Source organism: Microtus pennsylvanicus, chromosome 19 (assembly GCF_037038515.1).
Source record: "Microtus pennsylvanicus isolate mMicPen1 chromosome 19, mMicPen1.hap1, whole genome shotgun sequence".
Taxonomy (NCBI): domain Eukaryota; kingdom Metazoa; phylum Chordata; class Mammalia; order Rodentia; family Cricetidae; genus Microtus; species Microtus pennsylvanicus.
In genome coordinates, this window is record NC_134597.1 from 23,483,085 (window position 1) to 23,499,815 (window position 16,731).

Sequence of the window (16,731 nt, forward strand, 5' to 3'; positions counted from 1 at the left end):
TGTGGAGTTTATATTCTTGTGTGGGAGATGGATAATAAATAAGTTAACAGTTATTGTCTGTGTTGTATTGAATGAAGAAAGCAAGATAAGGATGTTGAGAACAACCTTTTAATTGAAATGATCTAAAAGATATTTTTGTGGCTATAATACTTGGGGACAAAGCTAAGTGAAAGAAATAGCAAGCTGAGTACTGTATATTCACAGAGAATGATCAAGCAGGGATGTAGCTCAGTGGTAGAACACTACTCTGGAATGAATGCACAGGGGCCTAGGTTGAGTCTCACCAATGCAAAGAAGGAAAACAAAACAAAACAGAATGGCAAATGAGGAGCCCAGAAGCTGTGGTGGGGCTGACAGCAGGTATCGATCGGTACCTATAATCAAGCCCGAAGGCCTGACTTGAATCGCTGGAGCCAGTCAGCCAGTCCTTGTACACAATCCTCAGACCTCCACAAACATACCACGCAGGTGCCAATATATACACAAAGAGATAAATAAGTATATCAATAAATACTTATGTTTTTGTTTGTTGGTTGGTTTGGTTTGGTTTTTCGAAATGGGGTTTCTCTGTAGCTTTGGAGCCTGTCTTGTCCTGGGACTCACTGTGTAGACCAGGCTGGTTTCAAACTCATAGAGATCTGCCTGCCTCTGCCTCCTGAATGCTGGGATTAAAGGCATGCGCCACCACCGCCTAGCAAGTATAATTTTTTTTAAAAGATAAAGCTTGGTGACAGTAACAAAATGTCCAAGAAAGGAGGTAAGGATAGAGGAGGCAGTTCAGGTAAGATGGGGCTTTATGGGTTCTAAGAACTAGATTCTTATCTAAATAGAAATGAATAGCAAAATATATCTGATGGATATTTCTTTAAATATTAGCCTGGCTTTTGTATAAAGAAAACCCTTCTAGAGCTTGAGTAGGGGTAAGAACAGCAAGAGGCTCTTTGAGATGGTGAAGGTGGTGACGGGTTCAGTGTGTAAGCAGTAGAGGTGATAGATAATTGATCTTTTGTAACCAAAATTTAGAGAAGAAATTCTCCATAAATCAAGTTAGTGTAATATTTATCCAGCTAGATTTTGTTGTCAGATTGCTTTCAAGGCAGGTTCTGACTGCGGGAGACTCAGATGTCTACCTGATAGCTTTGTGATCAAAATTTAGAGTAATTCCTACTTCTTGGGGGTGGAGGTAGGATGAGGTTGAGGCCTGCTTGAACTACACAGAGAGCTCAAGGCTCTTGTGGCCTGGGTGTACATGGAGTAAGATCCTCCAAATGGCTTGCCCAAAATTTACTTAGTTTTTTTTTCCCTCTTTGGGTAGGAATTTTTGGTTTTGCCTAACTTTGAGATATTACTTGCTGTATATTTTAGGAAAGAATAGCTCATGAAAAAATGTTAGCCATTTAAAAAGCTGCACTTGTTTTCCTGAAAAATATGAATTCCATGAATCCCAGAATCCCTGCGATAGGCTACTTAGAGGCCAGCTCTGCCTTTCACACGTTTCCTGTCTCACCTGAAGGCCTGTGCGATTATTGCTTCGCAGTTAGTGAGAAGCCACGACATACACATGCTTTCAAAACCTTTTTCCCACCAAAGAATTGTTTTACCCAAGCCTGCTGTTGATTCTGTTTTAAGGAACTGGAATCACAGCTGTGTTCCCCGGGGCAGGGGGCAAGGGGGATGCTATGCATTGCTCAGAATCATGTAAGTTCAGTGTGTACAGGCACACCACACTTACAAGGGCATGTGCCAGCACTGGAGGTGGTATCTGTACAATCGTTTTCCTGGTGCAGTGGTAACTGAGTGCAGGTCCACAGCAAAGCCACCTTGGGCCTTCCGCCCCCTTTGGGAGTGGCGGCACCAGAGTTTGAACCCAACTCTGTATTTTACCACTGATCTCCTATCTCAAACCTAGCTGGTTGAACTTAAGAGCTATTCTTGTGCCAACCATACGGTAGGAAGCTCCTCTCAGGGAGTGTATGACCAAAAGGGCATTTTCGTAGTGAGGACATTGACCCTCCCCGGAAAGTGGTAGAGATAAGTTAACCAAATGCCTCTTTAAACCTCCTTTAAATTGACCGTCAAGGTACTCTGCCTTTATCTGAGCCATTCCTGTGCTTTCATATGCTGCCCCTTCTCACCATGGGCCATTTTCTTATGTTCATAAACAGTTGCCCTTTCCTTGATTCCACCATTCTTCCCAAGGTGTACTTCCTAAGTCGGTAGATTCTCAGTATCGTGCTGTCAGCTCTTTGCTCCCAGTCACCAAGATTGCTTTTCCTCTGGAAGATGGATGATATGAAACAATAAAGTTCTGAACTACTTAACATCTCATCTCAATGTAAAATACGTGTGTTACCAAGGAGCTGTATGCCTTGGCCATCAGTGGTTATACCCTCTATGTGGTGTTTTCAAAGGCTAAAGGATTTATATTTTATATATTCTTAACTTGCTTCAGTTATTTTTTAGTTTGTTCATATCATTTACTTATAAATATTTAATCTGTGGTACTAGGGTTCAAATCCAGTGTTTTATACATGCTGGGCAAAAACAGTCCACTAAGCTACATATCAAACCTCTATTGTTGTTGTTGTTGTTATTGTTCTCATTATTCTCTCCTACAATATATCCCAGCCACAGCCTTCCTCCCCCCATTTCTCCCCATCCCCTCACCTCCCCTCTCTCCCAATATTATTATTACTACTATTTCAGCTTCTTTTTCTTCTTCCTTTTCTTTTTTTTTTGTTTTCTTCTTTTATGTGTTACATAAACCAACTGGAGCTGATTTACTTAGTAATATTCCTTTTTTTGATGTTTCTTTGCTATTATAAATAATGCTAGAATGATCATTCTTTCTTTGTTTTTGCTTTTGTTTATTGAGGCAGTTTTATTATAGCCCAGGTTGGCCTTGAACTCTTGATTCTCCTGCCTTCCCCCACCAAGTGCTGGGATTAAGGACATGCACCACTATACCTGTCTTAGACTAAACTTTCTTAGGCACCTAAATTCTTCACTTGAATAAATATTTGTTTTAGGAGTCTAAAAATTAAATTAATTGATAAAAATTAAGTATCTATAACATTTGGTAGTTATTGCCAAATTGCTCTTCAGTATGATTGAACTATTTTATGGAACTTATATCTCAAACTTTACATTTTCAAGAAATGATGATCCTGACCATGAATAAATGTGATTCTGAATGTACTAAAATATAATTCTTTGTCTTTTTGCACCATTAGATTGCCATTTCCTTAGCGAGAGGGACCATGATTTTCTAAACATTAATTGAGCACCCCATTGTATGTCTAGAGAGAATTTGGAGATTTAAAAATGCAAATATAGCTGGGCGGTGGTGGCGCACACCTTTAATCCCAGCACTTGGAAGGCAGAGGCAGGTGGATCTCAGTGAGTTCGAGGCCAGCCTGGTCTACAAAGCAAGTTTCAGGACAACCAGAACTGTTACACAGAGAAACCCTGTTTTGAAAGAGAGAGAGAGAGAGAGAGAGAGAGAGAGAGAGAGAGAGAGAGAGAGAGAGAGAGAGAAAGTAAAGATAACCATCTCTATGCAAAAATTGCTCACATTCTTCTCTCAGTGTTTGTCCTTTTCTACGGTGCCTAGAATTACTATGTAACTGTTTCTCTTTGTCTGAGGACTAGTATTTTAGCAGAACTTTTCATTTTTACCAGATGAATTGATGGGGTAGTTTTGGAATATGGACTTCCTTTCTGTTTCAGCCATTGCTTATTGAAGAAGGACGTAGTTGTGCTAAGTCTGCACACCCTGTGATTGTCGTTTGATTGTGCTGATAATAAACTTACCGTCTTTCCTTTTGTCCTCTGAATGTACAATGTACAGAAGTGGAGAGAGGGTGAGCCATTGGCGCTTTACTCTACCACTAGCGTTCCTCTAAAAGCCACCTCACACTCGCTCTTAGGACACAGAGCTTCTGTCACTCTAGGAAAAGCCAGCCTCCTGAGAAGGTGCAGCTGGGAACGTGGGACATGAGGGCAGAGTCTTGATCCCCAGCATGCTATGTTTAGGACGTTCGGCCCTCTCCAGCTAATCCCACTTGGCTCTGATCTTGTTCTTTTCCGTCTCTTCAGCACTTATGTATTCAGTTTGCACCATATTAATCTGCACTTGTTTGCATGTCGCTTTGTGTTTTCTTCTCACGAATGTATTGTTTTGTGTCCCCAACTAAAATATGAGATTTTTGAAGGCAGAAACCATGCCTTTGGTTTCTTTTGTATTTCCCATAGCACCTTTTACTGTGCTCAGCAGAGAGTGGGCGTACAGTATATGTTGTGGAATGACATCCTGAGTGATCCCTCCCTGGCTGGGCCTAAGATTAAATTCCCTGACCTGGAACAGTCCTAACCACCCCAGGACAGGTATTCTCCATCTGGCATGTTGGTTGCTTCTTTCGACTTGCTATTTGAAATGGCTCCCTTCAACATCTTTCTGTCTCCGGTGTCGGGGACTTGCCTCAGCTGATGATCTTCTTACTGTATGTGTTCCAGGCAAGCCTGCGGACACCAGAACTGACCTGGGAGAGAGTAAGATCTCAAGTTGACCATGTGATATGGCCTGATGGCAAGAGGATAGTACTGCTGGCAGAGGTAAGCCTGAAGCTGACAAAGAGCCATCCGAGACTGCAGTTCCCGGCTCCCTCCTCTTCATGTTCCCTGATCCTTTCAACTCTGTCTCTTAAGCACAAGTTTAGCTACTTTACCAATGGATTCTACTTCCAATTGTGAAAGGTCTTTTCATTCAGCAATTAAGAGACTATTTTGGTTCCTTACTTTTCACCAATTATCCTGTCTCTCCATGTCACTCTCTAGGCTGAGTCAGATAATGACTATTACTGTGGAAGGAATTAGCAGAAGGAATCAGTGCCACTTTGAGTGATGCTCACCGAGAGATAATGTCATTTGTGGGGTGGTTTAATCAGTAAGCAAAGTATGTGTTCCTGGCTGTAGCTCAGACTGTCTTTGGTAAGCTTTGGGAAAGTCGTGTCTTTGCTGATAACGTCTCTATTTTAGTGTCTTCTGAACTGATGAACTGAGCCAGCTGTGTAGAAGGTACCCAGCTTATCCTCTTAATTGGATGCTGGATGGATAGTTCCACATTCTGCTTGATCTGGCTCACACATATTCCTATTTTCCCCTGTGCTAGGAATTGAATTCATGGCTCACACATGTACACATGCTAAGCAAGAGCTCCATCACTGAGCGATATTCCCAGTCCTTTTGGGAGTGGGGAGTTGGTCATGTGCATGTTTTCTCTTGTAGAGTCAGAGGACGACTTGCAGAAGTCAGTTCTCTCCACCATGTGGGGCCTCAGGGACCAAACTCTGGTGTCAGGTTGGCAGGCAGCAGGTACCTTTACCTGCTGAGCATTCTCACTGGCACTAACACTCAGTCTCAACTTTCGTCCCTTGTAGCCTTTATGTTATTCTCTGGCCGCTTTTCCTATAGTGAAGGGTTTGCCCTCGTAGCCCAGTGTTCCTGGGTACTGGGAGTACTTCTTGTTTCCATGAAGCTTTCTCTTTTAAGGGAAGGGCCTGAACAATAAAGCGTTTTGGTTTCCTTCCTTCAGTTTTCTTTCTTACGTTAGATAAACTGAGTGTGAAAAAGTAAACAATTTCATCTCCTTATGCAGGGCACACAGACCAGCTTTGTTTGTCTTTACTCTTTGACCTTTTGCCCTCACTTAGTTAACATCCTTTAAATACTTTAGGGCCTGTCTGGGAAGGCGTGTGTATGGCCAGGAGAAGAACAGGTTGTTAAGTGTTTATTAATAGCCTTGCCGTCAGCCCCATCTGGCAGCATTTCTAAACTGCCCTGGGAGGTCCCTCTTAGCAATTTTGGTGATAAAAACAGGCACTAAAGGTGCTTTGGGCTATAAACAGTAGTCAAGCTTCCTAGGAAATAAAGCAAGAAAGGACAGCATGGGGCAGGTGTTAGTTCTTTTACTATCTCTATTTTCTACTCAGAATTCAAGACTATCCACCTTTGGGTCACAGACATAAACTGAGAAGCACAAAAATCATCACAGCTTCATAAATCCATAGTTGTCTCCTTCTCAGCCTGGAGATTGCCGCTCACCTTAACTGTCTCCTTTTCTAAGACAATCTAAGGAATGCCAACCCTTGGAAGGATGTTTTGCTGTAGAGAATGGGGAATTCACACAATCCTCAGTGGTGTATGACTGCCTTTATTCCTTTTATAGTCCCAGAAATAGTTTAGGTAAAACGTTTATCAAATATTTAGTGCTTTCATTTGGATACCAATTAATTTCAAAGAAGACATACCAATGGCCAACAGACAAAGGGGGAATGCACAGCATCACTAATCACCAGGAAGGAAAATTAAAGCCACAGTGAGGTATGGCCTCATTCCAATAAAAATCACATTATCAAAGAGATAAAAGACAACAAATTATGAAAAACAATATGAGTTTCTCAAAAACTTAACAACAGAACTACTATGTGTTCCAGTAATCCTACTGTTACATATCTAGAGAAAACCAAGTCCGTGTGTCAGGCACCTACTCGCCCTTCTTCATTGCAGGCTGTTATGTCAGCCAAGTGGGGCTGGCTAGAGGAAATGTGGCCCATCCACAAATGCATTCTCCTCTACCATAAAAATAAACTCTTGTCATTTGTTAATGTGAGGTAATGTGAAGTGAAACCAGCCAGACACAGAAAGACAAGTAACGCATACTCCCACTCACGTGTCCTCTAAAAACATTGGTTATGGGGCCAGAAGTGTTGGTGCGTGCCTGTAATCTTAGCACTTAAGAGATGGAGGTAGTAGGGGGAGGGAACGGGAACCGAAGAGGGAGGGGAAACTGGTTGGTATGTAAATAAATGAAAAAATAATAAAAAAAAAGATGGAGGCAGGAGAGTTAGGATTTCAAGGACAGCCTTGGATACATAATAAGTTTTAGGCCAGCTTAGGCTACATAAGACTGTGTCCAAAAGGAAAGAAAAGGTTAAATATAGCATTGTTTATAATAGCAAATAAGTATAAATCAATAAGAGAATTCCTAAGTAAATCAGAATAACTCTGTTCAGTGGATTTATGAGCCTTGTGTCCAATTTGTTCTAGTTAGCTTTGTGTCCTGTTCTCATAGAAGTTGTGATAGGAATAATTTTTGTAAGCCAGGCATAGCAGCAGCACACTTCTGTTATCCCAACATTCAGGAGGCTGAGGCAGGAGAATTAAGACTTACAGGCCAACCTGTGATTACGTAGAAAGTCCCTGTCTCAAAAAACAAAAACAATGGTTACCAGAGGCTTGGAACTATGAGGTGGTGGGGTTGGGGAGAGGTTGCTCAGTGGATGCTGAGTTTCAGGTAGCTAGGGGTATAAAGAGTTCTGGCACACTATCACCTGTGTACTGTAACTAGACGTAACAGTTATGTGCTAGACATTTAAAAATGCTGGAAGAGAGAATTTAAAGAAATGATAAATGTTTGAGGAAATAGATATGTGTACTCCTGCATTGAAACATTATATAGAACCTATAAGTATGTATAATTTTTGCTTTGATATAGCAATTAAAAACTAAATTTTAGATAAACATTTTTTTCCTTTTTTTAGGGGGGGTTTCAAGACAGGGTTTCTCTGTAGTTTTGGAGCCTGTCTGGAACTTGCTCTGTAATCCCTCCTGAGTGTTGGGATTAAAGGCGTGCACCACCACCGCCTAGCTAGATAAAAATTTTAAGACATTTAAAATATAGTGGCTCATGTCTTTAATCCCAGAACTTGGGAAGCAGAGGCAGGTGGATCTCTGTGTATTTGAGGCTAGCCTGGTCAACATAGCAAGTTTTAGGACCACCAAAGCTATGCAGAGAGACCCTGTCTCAAAACAAAAAGAATTAAAAGGATATCAATTAATTCCTTTTTGTTGTGTGCCTGCTATGTCTAGCAATCTTAATTAGGAGAGAACTGGAAACTGGCAGCTGTCCTAATGCCCGTTTGCCTTGCCTTTTGATCACTAGGGCCGTCTGCTGAACCTAAGCTGCTCCACAGTGCCTACATTTGTGCTCTCGATCACTGCTACCACTCAGGTGAGTGCCATGGTGGAACAGTCGTGGGCTGGAGAGGGCTCACAGCTTTGGAAGGTGCGTCAGCATTCATGTCTCTGCTTTTCCAGGCTCTCGCCTTGATAGAGCTTTACAACGCTCCTGAGGGTCGCTATAAGCAAGATGTGTACCTGCTGCCCAAGAAGATGGGTAAGCTGCTCTTCCTTCCCTTTCTTACCAAAGTAGTTCACCGTCAGGATCTGAAGGAAGCTTGGACAGACACATGTTGAGGGAAAAAGAGAGCATCTTATCTTTATTTCATAAAATAAGAACTAGGATTCCAGACTCCATTTCTAGGTGATTTGTGTAATTTTCCACATAGGTTTTTCTAGGGAGGTTCTTGCATCTTGCTGTTATTTTGAATACCTGCTTGAGAATTATTTTATTATGCCCTATTGCATTGCATCACATTGTATATTTCGAGGAAGGGTCTCACGATGTAGTCAAGACTGGCATTCAACTCACACTTGTTTCCTGTCTGGGATTACAACATGTGCTGCCATGCCTGGCAATTGAATTTTAAAGATTTTCTCTTTTAAAGTATCATGTATGCAGAAATCTCTAAGGAGGAGAAAACAGTCCTTCCAAAAGAGAATATCTTGACCTTTTGATATTTGGCTTATTCCAATTCTAAAATGGTAAAAGCCCCTTTTTTAAGGGACACAAGTTCCTGTTAAGAGTTAATTATGGCCGGGTGGTGGTAGTGCACGTCTTTAATCCCAGTACTCAGGATTTAGGAGGCAGGGGCAAGTGGATCTCTGTGAATTCGAGTTCAGCCTGGTCTACAAAGAGCAGTACAGGATAGCCAGGGCTGTTACACAGAGAAACCCTGTCTCAAGAAAGAAAAAACAAAAGGAGAGAGAGAGAGAAAGAAAGAAAGAGAGAGCTAATTATGTGGGCAATTGGCACAACAGAAACATAAAACTGTCTTAAATGTTTAAATATCCTGTCCCAAGCACCTAGGTGATACAAACTGAAGGAATAAGTCATCTTTTAGCTTTGCTTCAGTAACTGTTTAAGACAGTTTAGGTGGGTCTGATGTAGTGGTCCATACCTTTAATCTCAGCCCTTGGGAGACAGAGGCAGGAGGATCTCTATAAGCTTGAGACCAGGATGGTCTACAGAGTGAGTTTCAGGACAGCTAAAGAAGAGAAACTAAACAAAAACAAACAAAACTAAAACTATCATAGTTTGGAAGAGCATTTATATTCTCTTTGGCTGTATAATGAAGTTGAAAAGGTAGCTATTCAGAAGATGTAAAATCACACAGTTCTAGGCATTTTTTTTTAGTTATTTTCCCTAGTTCCCATGGATTTTTCTAGAATGTAGAGGTATAGTATAGTATTTCTAGTATTTTCATAGCATAGTATAGACGTCAAAGCAGTACTAACCATGGGAGCTTCCCATTTTTAAGGCCCATGCTATCATTATTTCTATCATTTCTTTTATATCATTATTTCTATCATTTCTTTTCTGAAGAAAAGGCTTCAGGGTAGAAAGTTACTAGAAGAAATATTTGGCTTTTAAAGTCACCGAACTTGAAGCTAAAGGCAGCCACTCCTTAGATTTGAGGACCTACGAGCAAAAGTCAAGCATTTGTCAATCATGTCCGAGAACTAGAACGTGTCTTCCCACTTTTTAAGGCCTTACTTGAGGACGGGCAGATAGGAGGCAAGATGCTTATCCATGACTCGTGTGTCCTTTTAGATGAGTATGTGGCCAGCCTGCACCTGCCCACCTTCGATGCCCACCTGACGGAGCTGACGGATGAGCAGGCCAAGTACCTGGGACTCAACAAGAACGGGCCCTTCAAGCCTAATTACTACAGGTGCCATGGGCTTCCCAGAAGTCAGAGAAGGCTGGGCAGTGAAGAAGGACTTCCTGCCGTACAGCTGATCCTTGCCCCTCCTACCACATACGCTTGTTTATGTGAAGTCAGAAAAATAACACATTTCCTCCAAGTCTCCTACCTCAAAATACTCTGAGATCTTCTTTAAACATTGCCATCATCTCCCACACACACACATACTTGCCTTTTAAAATTACATTTTTAATTATTTTCTGTGTGTGTGTGTGTGTGTGTGTGTATGTGTGTGTGTGTGGAGATGGGTGCACTGCACATATTGCACATGTGGAAATCAGGTAACCCATGGGAGTAAGTTCTCCTTCTACCATGTGTGTCCTGGGGAGATAGTGAGGCTTCTCGCTGGCCCATGGCCTTCTTCACTGCTGTGAGACAGAACCACAGTTATCTGTCCTCATTATATATGCTAGAAAAGCCTTTGTCTCCCTGCCACACCTTTGGGCAGGCTCCTTCTGTTCCAGACCGACCAACAGACAGCACCCGTTTCATCTTTCTTTTTTCCTCCAGGTATTAAGTTCCTGTAACGCAAGCCAGAAGACGATTTAAGGAATAGAACCAAGCCTTTTCTCCACTATTATCCAAGGAAGAACCCAGCAAGCTGCTTCTCCAATCAGAGCTCCCCGCCGTGCTCATCCTATATGTTAGGTTATTTATTTATTAAAATCTAGAATCCTGTGCCTGTAGCCTTGGCCCAGAGTGTGGTTACTACTCCTGGGGCCTGAGAGCCGCAGGGGACAGGCCGAGAAAGGGAAGAAATGGGTAACCATTCCTAGTGCATCATTCGCATCCTTGCCCATTGATGGAACTCTCAGTGATGGCCATTTTTCTTTCCAGGCTCAGGAGTTAGTTCAGGGATGCCAGACTCCTTCTTACTTAGGGTTTTCTGGAATAAATTTTCAGCAGCTGCCTTTCTCAAAACTTTGGTCCTTTCCCAGGTGAGGCCTTTTGGAAGCCACTGAATTAACAGGGCCTGAATTCTCAGTCTTGATAGTTACTATCACTGCCTTCTTTTATAAAAAGGCTAGTGAGGTAGGAGTGTGAAGGTCTTAAGCTACACCAAGAGCTTAGCTGTGCCTGTGTCTGTGCCTACCGGGATCTCTTTTCTTAACCAGAACTCTTTTCTGTCCCTGAATATTATGTCCATTTTAATGCTTCCTGGTTCCAAGAGTAGTGTGCCTCCATGATCCTAATACCTCTGCTGTCGGTCAGGCATTTGTTTTGCTTTCTAACCCCACCAAACGCTGCTCAAGAAGTAGGGGATCAGCTCCACTGGGACCCAGAGTTTTGCTTCCTTGTCATTAAACTGGATTGTTTCCTGGGAAGCCCCAATCTAGACTGGCACTGTTTCAGAAAAGGAGGCCTCACGTGGATAGGGCTTCCTGAAACTCCTGCTGCTGTCTGAAACCACTTCTGGACTGAGTTGACAAAGATGTTTGCTAGAGATTTGGAAGCTTGAGACTTTGGAATGGGATCCAACTTGGCATCCTAAAGAAGCAAGTCTGTTTTCCAGGAAAGACTTTACAGCCTGGCTGCAGAAGACAGGTGACTGTCATCTGTATCCAGATGATGGAAGCTAGTTTGAGGGCTGGGGGTATATATAGCTCAGAGGTAAAGCACTTGCCTGGCATGTACAAGGCTCTAGGCTCAGGCACTGGATACTAGGGACTTGATCCTTATCAGACAGACATTCATCCCTTTGGCTGTTGCCATTGTTGAAAGTGAGATCTGCAATCTGATATCTCCTCTTTCTTTGCTGCTGCTGTATGTATCTTTATGATCTGGCCTCTTCTGTTTAAGGATTCTATTTCAGAGAGTTTCTTAAGTATTATAACATAGCTAGTAATGTAAACAGTGTGAAGTTTCTCATTTCACCCGAGCTTTAAATTTCCTTTGGAGAGGGACTTGGTTTCAAGGTTCCATTGGGATCAGTTGTTTTCAAAAATGAAAACCTGGAGTAGCCCTAGGAATCCTGGGTTAAATGAGATCCTCTCGTGCATCGTATTTTAGTCTCCTGTTTGTTTCCCATGTGTTTCCTATATTCTGCTTCAAAGTCTCCAGACCAAGGCCATTCAAACAGGAGACACACAGAATCACTAAAGCCTTTATCTAGATCTTTTCCCCTGCCTCCACCATCTCCACCATCCCTTGGTCTTGTGTATGCCCTGGAAGCTGGTCTGGAAGTGTCCTTATTGTTGAAGATAGGGAAACAGAACTGGGGCAGGTGGCTGTCTGCCTTATTAGATGGTCTACAGGCTCAGCCCAGGGCATCATCTGTAGCTATATTATTTTTTATAAGGACCATAGAGGCTGAAGATTCCACAAAGATACTCAATTCTGTTTGCCTCATCCTGATTTTTGTATTAGCTAATTGTATCACTCTCCCACTACCACCTTTGTGTTGTTGTTGTTGTTGTTGGGGTTTGTTGTTGTTTTGAAATAGTCTCACTCTGTAACCCTGCCTGGCCTCAAACTCATGGCAGTCATGTCTTGGCTTCCTGAGGCATGTGCTACCAGGCCTGGCTAGCTCTTAAGTTAGATCTCTTCAGCAAAAGATTCAGATATCTGTGCCTCATCTTACATCCAGGGCAGATTCCATTAGGCAGGGATCTGGACTTAACTTTTTGTATTCACGGGCCCCAAATCATAACCTGCTGATTTTCAGCAAAGCCTTGCTCTCTACAGAGCTTCCAGTGGCTGGTACTTACAGAGTACACTCTGTCAAACCATAGTGAAGAGATCCATTACAAATAGAAAGGGAGCCAGCCGCATGGGTTTCTAAGTTAGGTGTACTGTGTCTGCCATGGTAAGGTAGACCGCTGTGTCATCAACCATGAAGAAAGCAACCAGAAGTAGGGATATAAGTCAGTGGTAGAACACTCGAGCAGCCTGTGCCCGGCCCTGGGTTGAATCCCTGGTACAGGGGGATTGTGGGGAATGCGGAAGAAAGAGAGAAGGTAGCTCAGGACTCCTATCTAGGTTCTGTCCTGTTAAAACCAAATCACTGTTCTCTCTAACCTAAGAATCAGAGCAAATCTCTTCTTATTCCAACTCCTGCTCTTAGATGCATCCTAGCTACCAGGAGGCCAGGAAAAGAAGGCTGATTAGCTCTAGGTACGTGGCCCTGGGTGGGGATATGGAATTTATCCACAAGGAAATGTGTGCTACTTCAAGGTCTTCTTGTTTCCTTTTTCCTGTTAAACAGAATGCCTCTAGTCCTGTCCCTCTGCCTCCTCCTCCTCCCTCCTCACATCCCTTCCGTGAGAGCACGGCTCCCTGTGGCCACACACTCCTGCAAAGCTTTTCTGCTGCTTGGCTTTTCTCTGAACAGATCTGAAATTGCTGCTCCTATGGTTTCGTCAGAATTAACTTCGTCATGGTTTTAAAAAAAATCAGAGTGCATTGTTGCATTAAGCTTTTTTAATAAAGGAAAATTATGGAAAGAAAATAGGTAACACCAGCAAATTATATATTGACAAGTCTAAACTATATATACATATATATATATAAATACATATCTATATGAATAATCATCTAGTTCTTCCTGTCATCTCACTGAAAAGAACAAGGCCTCCAAGGATCACCAGTTCTGAGAAGCTCTTGGAAATTTTATGTCTAAGTGATTGTATTAGATCAGCAATAATGACTATGTAATCTCAAAAAATAAATAAAATATTCTTAAAACTGATCTGTGTCCTGAGACTAACACTTGCTTCTGTGAACTAGGAATTCAGAGGTGAGAGGTATGTGGGCACCAGGTGAATAAGGTCACCTGCCATAGGACAAAGATGTGAGAAGTTGATGCCATAACTAGCAGGCATGTTTGCGTGACCATTACCCTGAGACCCTGCTAGCCGTTACCTTGTCCCTCCCCCACCAGCCCACCTTGACACACACCTCAGAACCACCACCTTGAGATGAGGACTGTGAGGTTAATTAAGGTGTTTTAAAAAACAAAAAAAAAACTAGGTGGCTGGAGAGATGGCTCAGTGGTTAAGAGCACTGGCTGCTCTTCCAGAGGTCCTGAGTTCAATTCCCAGCAACCATATGGTGGCTCACAGCCATGCGTAATGAGATCTGGCGCCCTCTTCTGGCGTGCAGGCATACATGGAGGCAGAATGTTGTATACATAATAGATAAATAAATAAATTTTTAAAAACTCATTAAAAAAAAACTAAACTAAAGCATGGACCTAGGTCACCAGTGCCACTGTGCTGCCCTTCAAAAGATCTAAACATCCAGAACTGGACAGTATTCATCCAGAGTGTGTGTGTGTGTGTGTGTGTGTGTGTGTGTGTGTGTGTGTGTGTGGAGGGGGGGTCAGATATCTCTAAAATTAGTTACTAGAATATGAACAGTTGCCTATTCTTTCTCAGCCATTATTAGTAGGGTACTTAGTTGTAAACTGTGTAATGCTTTATGTTAAAGTTTTATTAGCCCCTTGTATTAAAAATGCTGCTTAAAGTAGGACCGGAGAAAAAGACTCTGTGGTTAACAGCATTGGCTGCTCTTTCGGGGGACTCGGGTTCAATTCCCAGCACCCATATATTGGCTCCCAAGCATCTGTAGCTCCAGTTCCTGTTGATCCAGCACCCTCTGCTGGCACTGTATGCACACGGTGCACAGACACTTGCAGGTAATATACAGAAGAGAAGAAAATTACTGCTTAGAGATATTGGTGCACACACTATTTCCTAACCTTCCTTTTAGGTCCCAGACTAGGGTCCTATAGCCTCTGTTGCATTGTGTGCCACGTGGACTTCTTTATTGTCCTGTCTACCTAGTAGCCCCCAGAAACGAGGGAATTAAAGACTTCCTGCACCTTATATTTAAGCTGTCTTAGTGCTAGGTACTGTCTATTTAATGAACTATTTTACTTTTGTGAATTTGAATACTTATATGGAGAAAGGAGTTTGTTTTATCTCTAATTATTCATGTTTGTATCATCAACCCTCCCTCTGTCAGAAGCCTGAGTTTGGAAGTAAAGCTTCGGAACAAGGGAACTTGGTAGTATAGTGGGGTGGGGAGAGGTACTGCTGTTTTTAAGATTTTATTTTATTTCTGTATTTGTGTGTGAGTAAGTGAATGTGAGTTCTGGTGCCTGTGGAAGCCACACAGGTGGTTGTGAGCTGCCTGCTGTGGGTGCTGGAAACTGAACTCAGTTCTCTGGGAGAGCAGTGAGTGTGTGCTCTTAGCCACTAGCCGTCTCTAGCCCTGGAATCAAAGATGTTAAGATACTGACAGCATCTCAGGAAATGGAAAGGCACATGGCCAGCCTGACAAACTATCTCTCCAGTTCACTTGTGGGGGCTTCTGTGGCCATTGGTGTTCACAACTGTCACATTTGTGACAAAAGCTGAATGGCCTACAGTTTCCAGTTGATTCAAGTTTCCCGTGACCCAGTTTTTCCGCAGACACTTCACGACGAGTTCTGAGCATCTATCTGGGCTTATGTTGAGCAGATAGATGTGTGACCTTTGCTGATTTCCAGCCCACTAGGCAGAGATCACCTTCTGATTCTTTGCAATCTTCAAATTTTTCACCCATTTCTGAAAGCAAAACCAGATGGAGCTCTAAGATCAGCAGTTGCCTTTAGATAGGAGCCAAGAGGAGACTGCCTCAGCCCCACTCCCAAGGGATCAGTCTGTGCCCTTTGCCTTGGGGGTAAGCAGAAAAAGGAAGAAAGCCTCGGAACTAGTGTCTATGAGGATTTTACTGTTCGACTAGGCTCATCGGAGAATCAACTCTGACTGTCAGTTCTGGAGCTCTGGCTGCGTAAGAAGAGAGGTACAGAAGAGGTAGATAGGAACTCTTTTTTAGTAAGAAATCCAATGGGCTACGCTGTGGCAAGTCTGTTACACTAAAGCAGAGATAAGCAAAGTGTGGGTTGTGAATCTTAATGTAGATTGCACATTTTTTCAGAATTTAACAAATTATGCCCTAAAAAAATTTCAAAATCAAATAGTTTGGGCCTTGGAGCCAAAGATTTTCTTGGAAATTCACATGAGTTTATTTGCAAAGTCAAGGTATTGCAAAGGGAGATTTTGCTCCCCAGGGGACATATTGCAATGTTTAAAGACATTTTTGGTTGTACTAACTAAGGGAAAAGTACTCCTGGCATATTTCAGGGGCAGCCCAAAGTTCTGCTGAACAGCTTAAAATGTAGGGGACACTTCCCCATAATAAATGATTTTTCTGTACAAAATGTCAACAGCACATAGATTGTGAATCCCCATATTAAACACAGAAACGTGGCATGCCAAAGCCAGTGAAGAACCAGGTGTGGTGCACATCTGTAACCCCAGCACTCTGAACAGGAAGGTCAGGAGTTCAAGGTCATCCACAGTTAAACCATATTTGAGACCAGCCTGACTAAAAAAAAAAAAAAAAGCACAATGAGGTTGACCCTCCAAAGGAGCTACACTCACATGGAGTGGGAGTGGGAATAGAAGACTGGGGGGTGTTAGTGAGATGCTGGGGACCAGGAAAGATATCCAGAAATTTCCAAGAAACGAAGTCTCTATCAGTGCTCCTCCTGCCACCCTGCCAACTAACAGAAAGGTAAGGTAGAAAGAGAGCTGAGGGTTCTGAGAAGGCTCACTGGGTTAAGAGCACAGGCTGCTCTTGCAGAGGACCTGAGTTCAATTCCCAGGGTCAAGATGGCAGCTCCCAACTCCAGTCCCAGGAGATCCAACTCCCTCCGCTTGCCTCTGTGGGCACCAGGAAGGCATGTGATGCACAGATATACATAATAGGCAAAACACTCATATACATAAATAATATA

The 16,731-nt window shown here is 42.6% G+C and overlaps 1 protein-coding gene across 8 annotated transcripts in view; it reads left to right on the forward strand.

Moving 5' to 3' along the window:
* Ahcyl2 (adenosylhomocysteinase like 2) overlaps nt 1–13,635 on the forward strand; it is a 156,509-nt gene extending 142,874 nt beyond the window's left edge. For all 8 annotated transcript variants that reach the window (XM_075953905.1, XM_075953906.1, XM_075953909.1 and 5 more), the window contains 5 exons: nt 4,516–4,614; nt 8,003–8,071; nt 8,158–8,236; nt 9,794–9,914; nt 10,458–13,635. In XM_075953905.1, the coding sequence (XP_075810020.1) occupies nt 4,516–4,614; nt 8,003–8,071; nt 8,158–8,236; nt 9,794–9,914; nt 10,458–10,464 (375 nt within the window). In that variant the 3' untranslated portion in view covers nt 10,465–13,635. The remainder of the gene's footprint in view (nt 1–4,515; nt 4,615–8,002; nt 8,072–8,157; nt 8,237–9,793; nt 9,915–10,457) is intronic.
* The last annotated feature ends 3,096 nt before the right edge of the window (nt 13,636–16,731 follow it).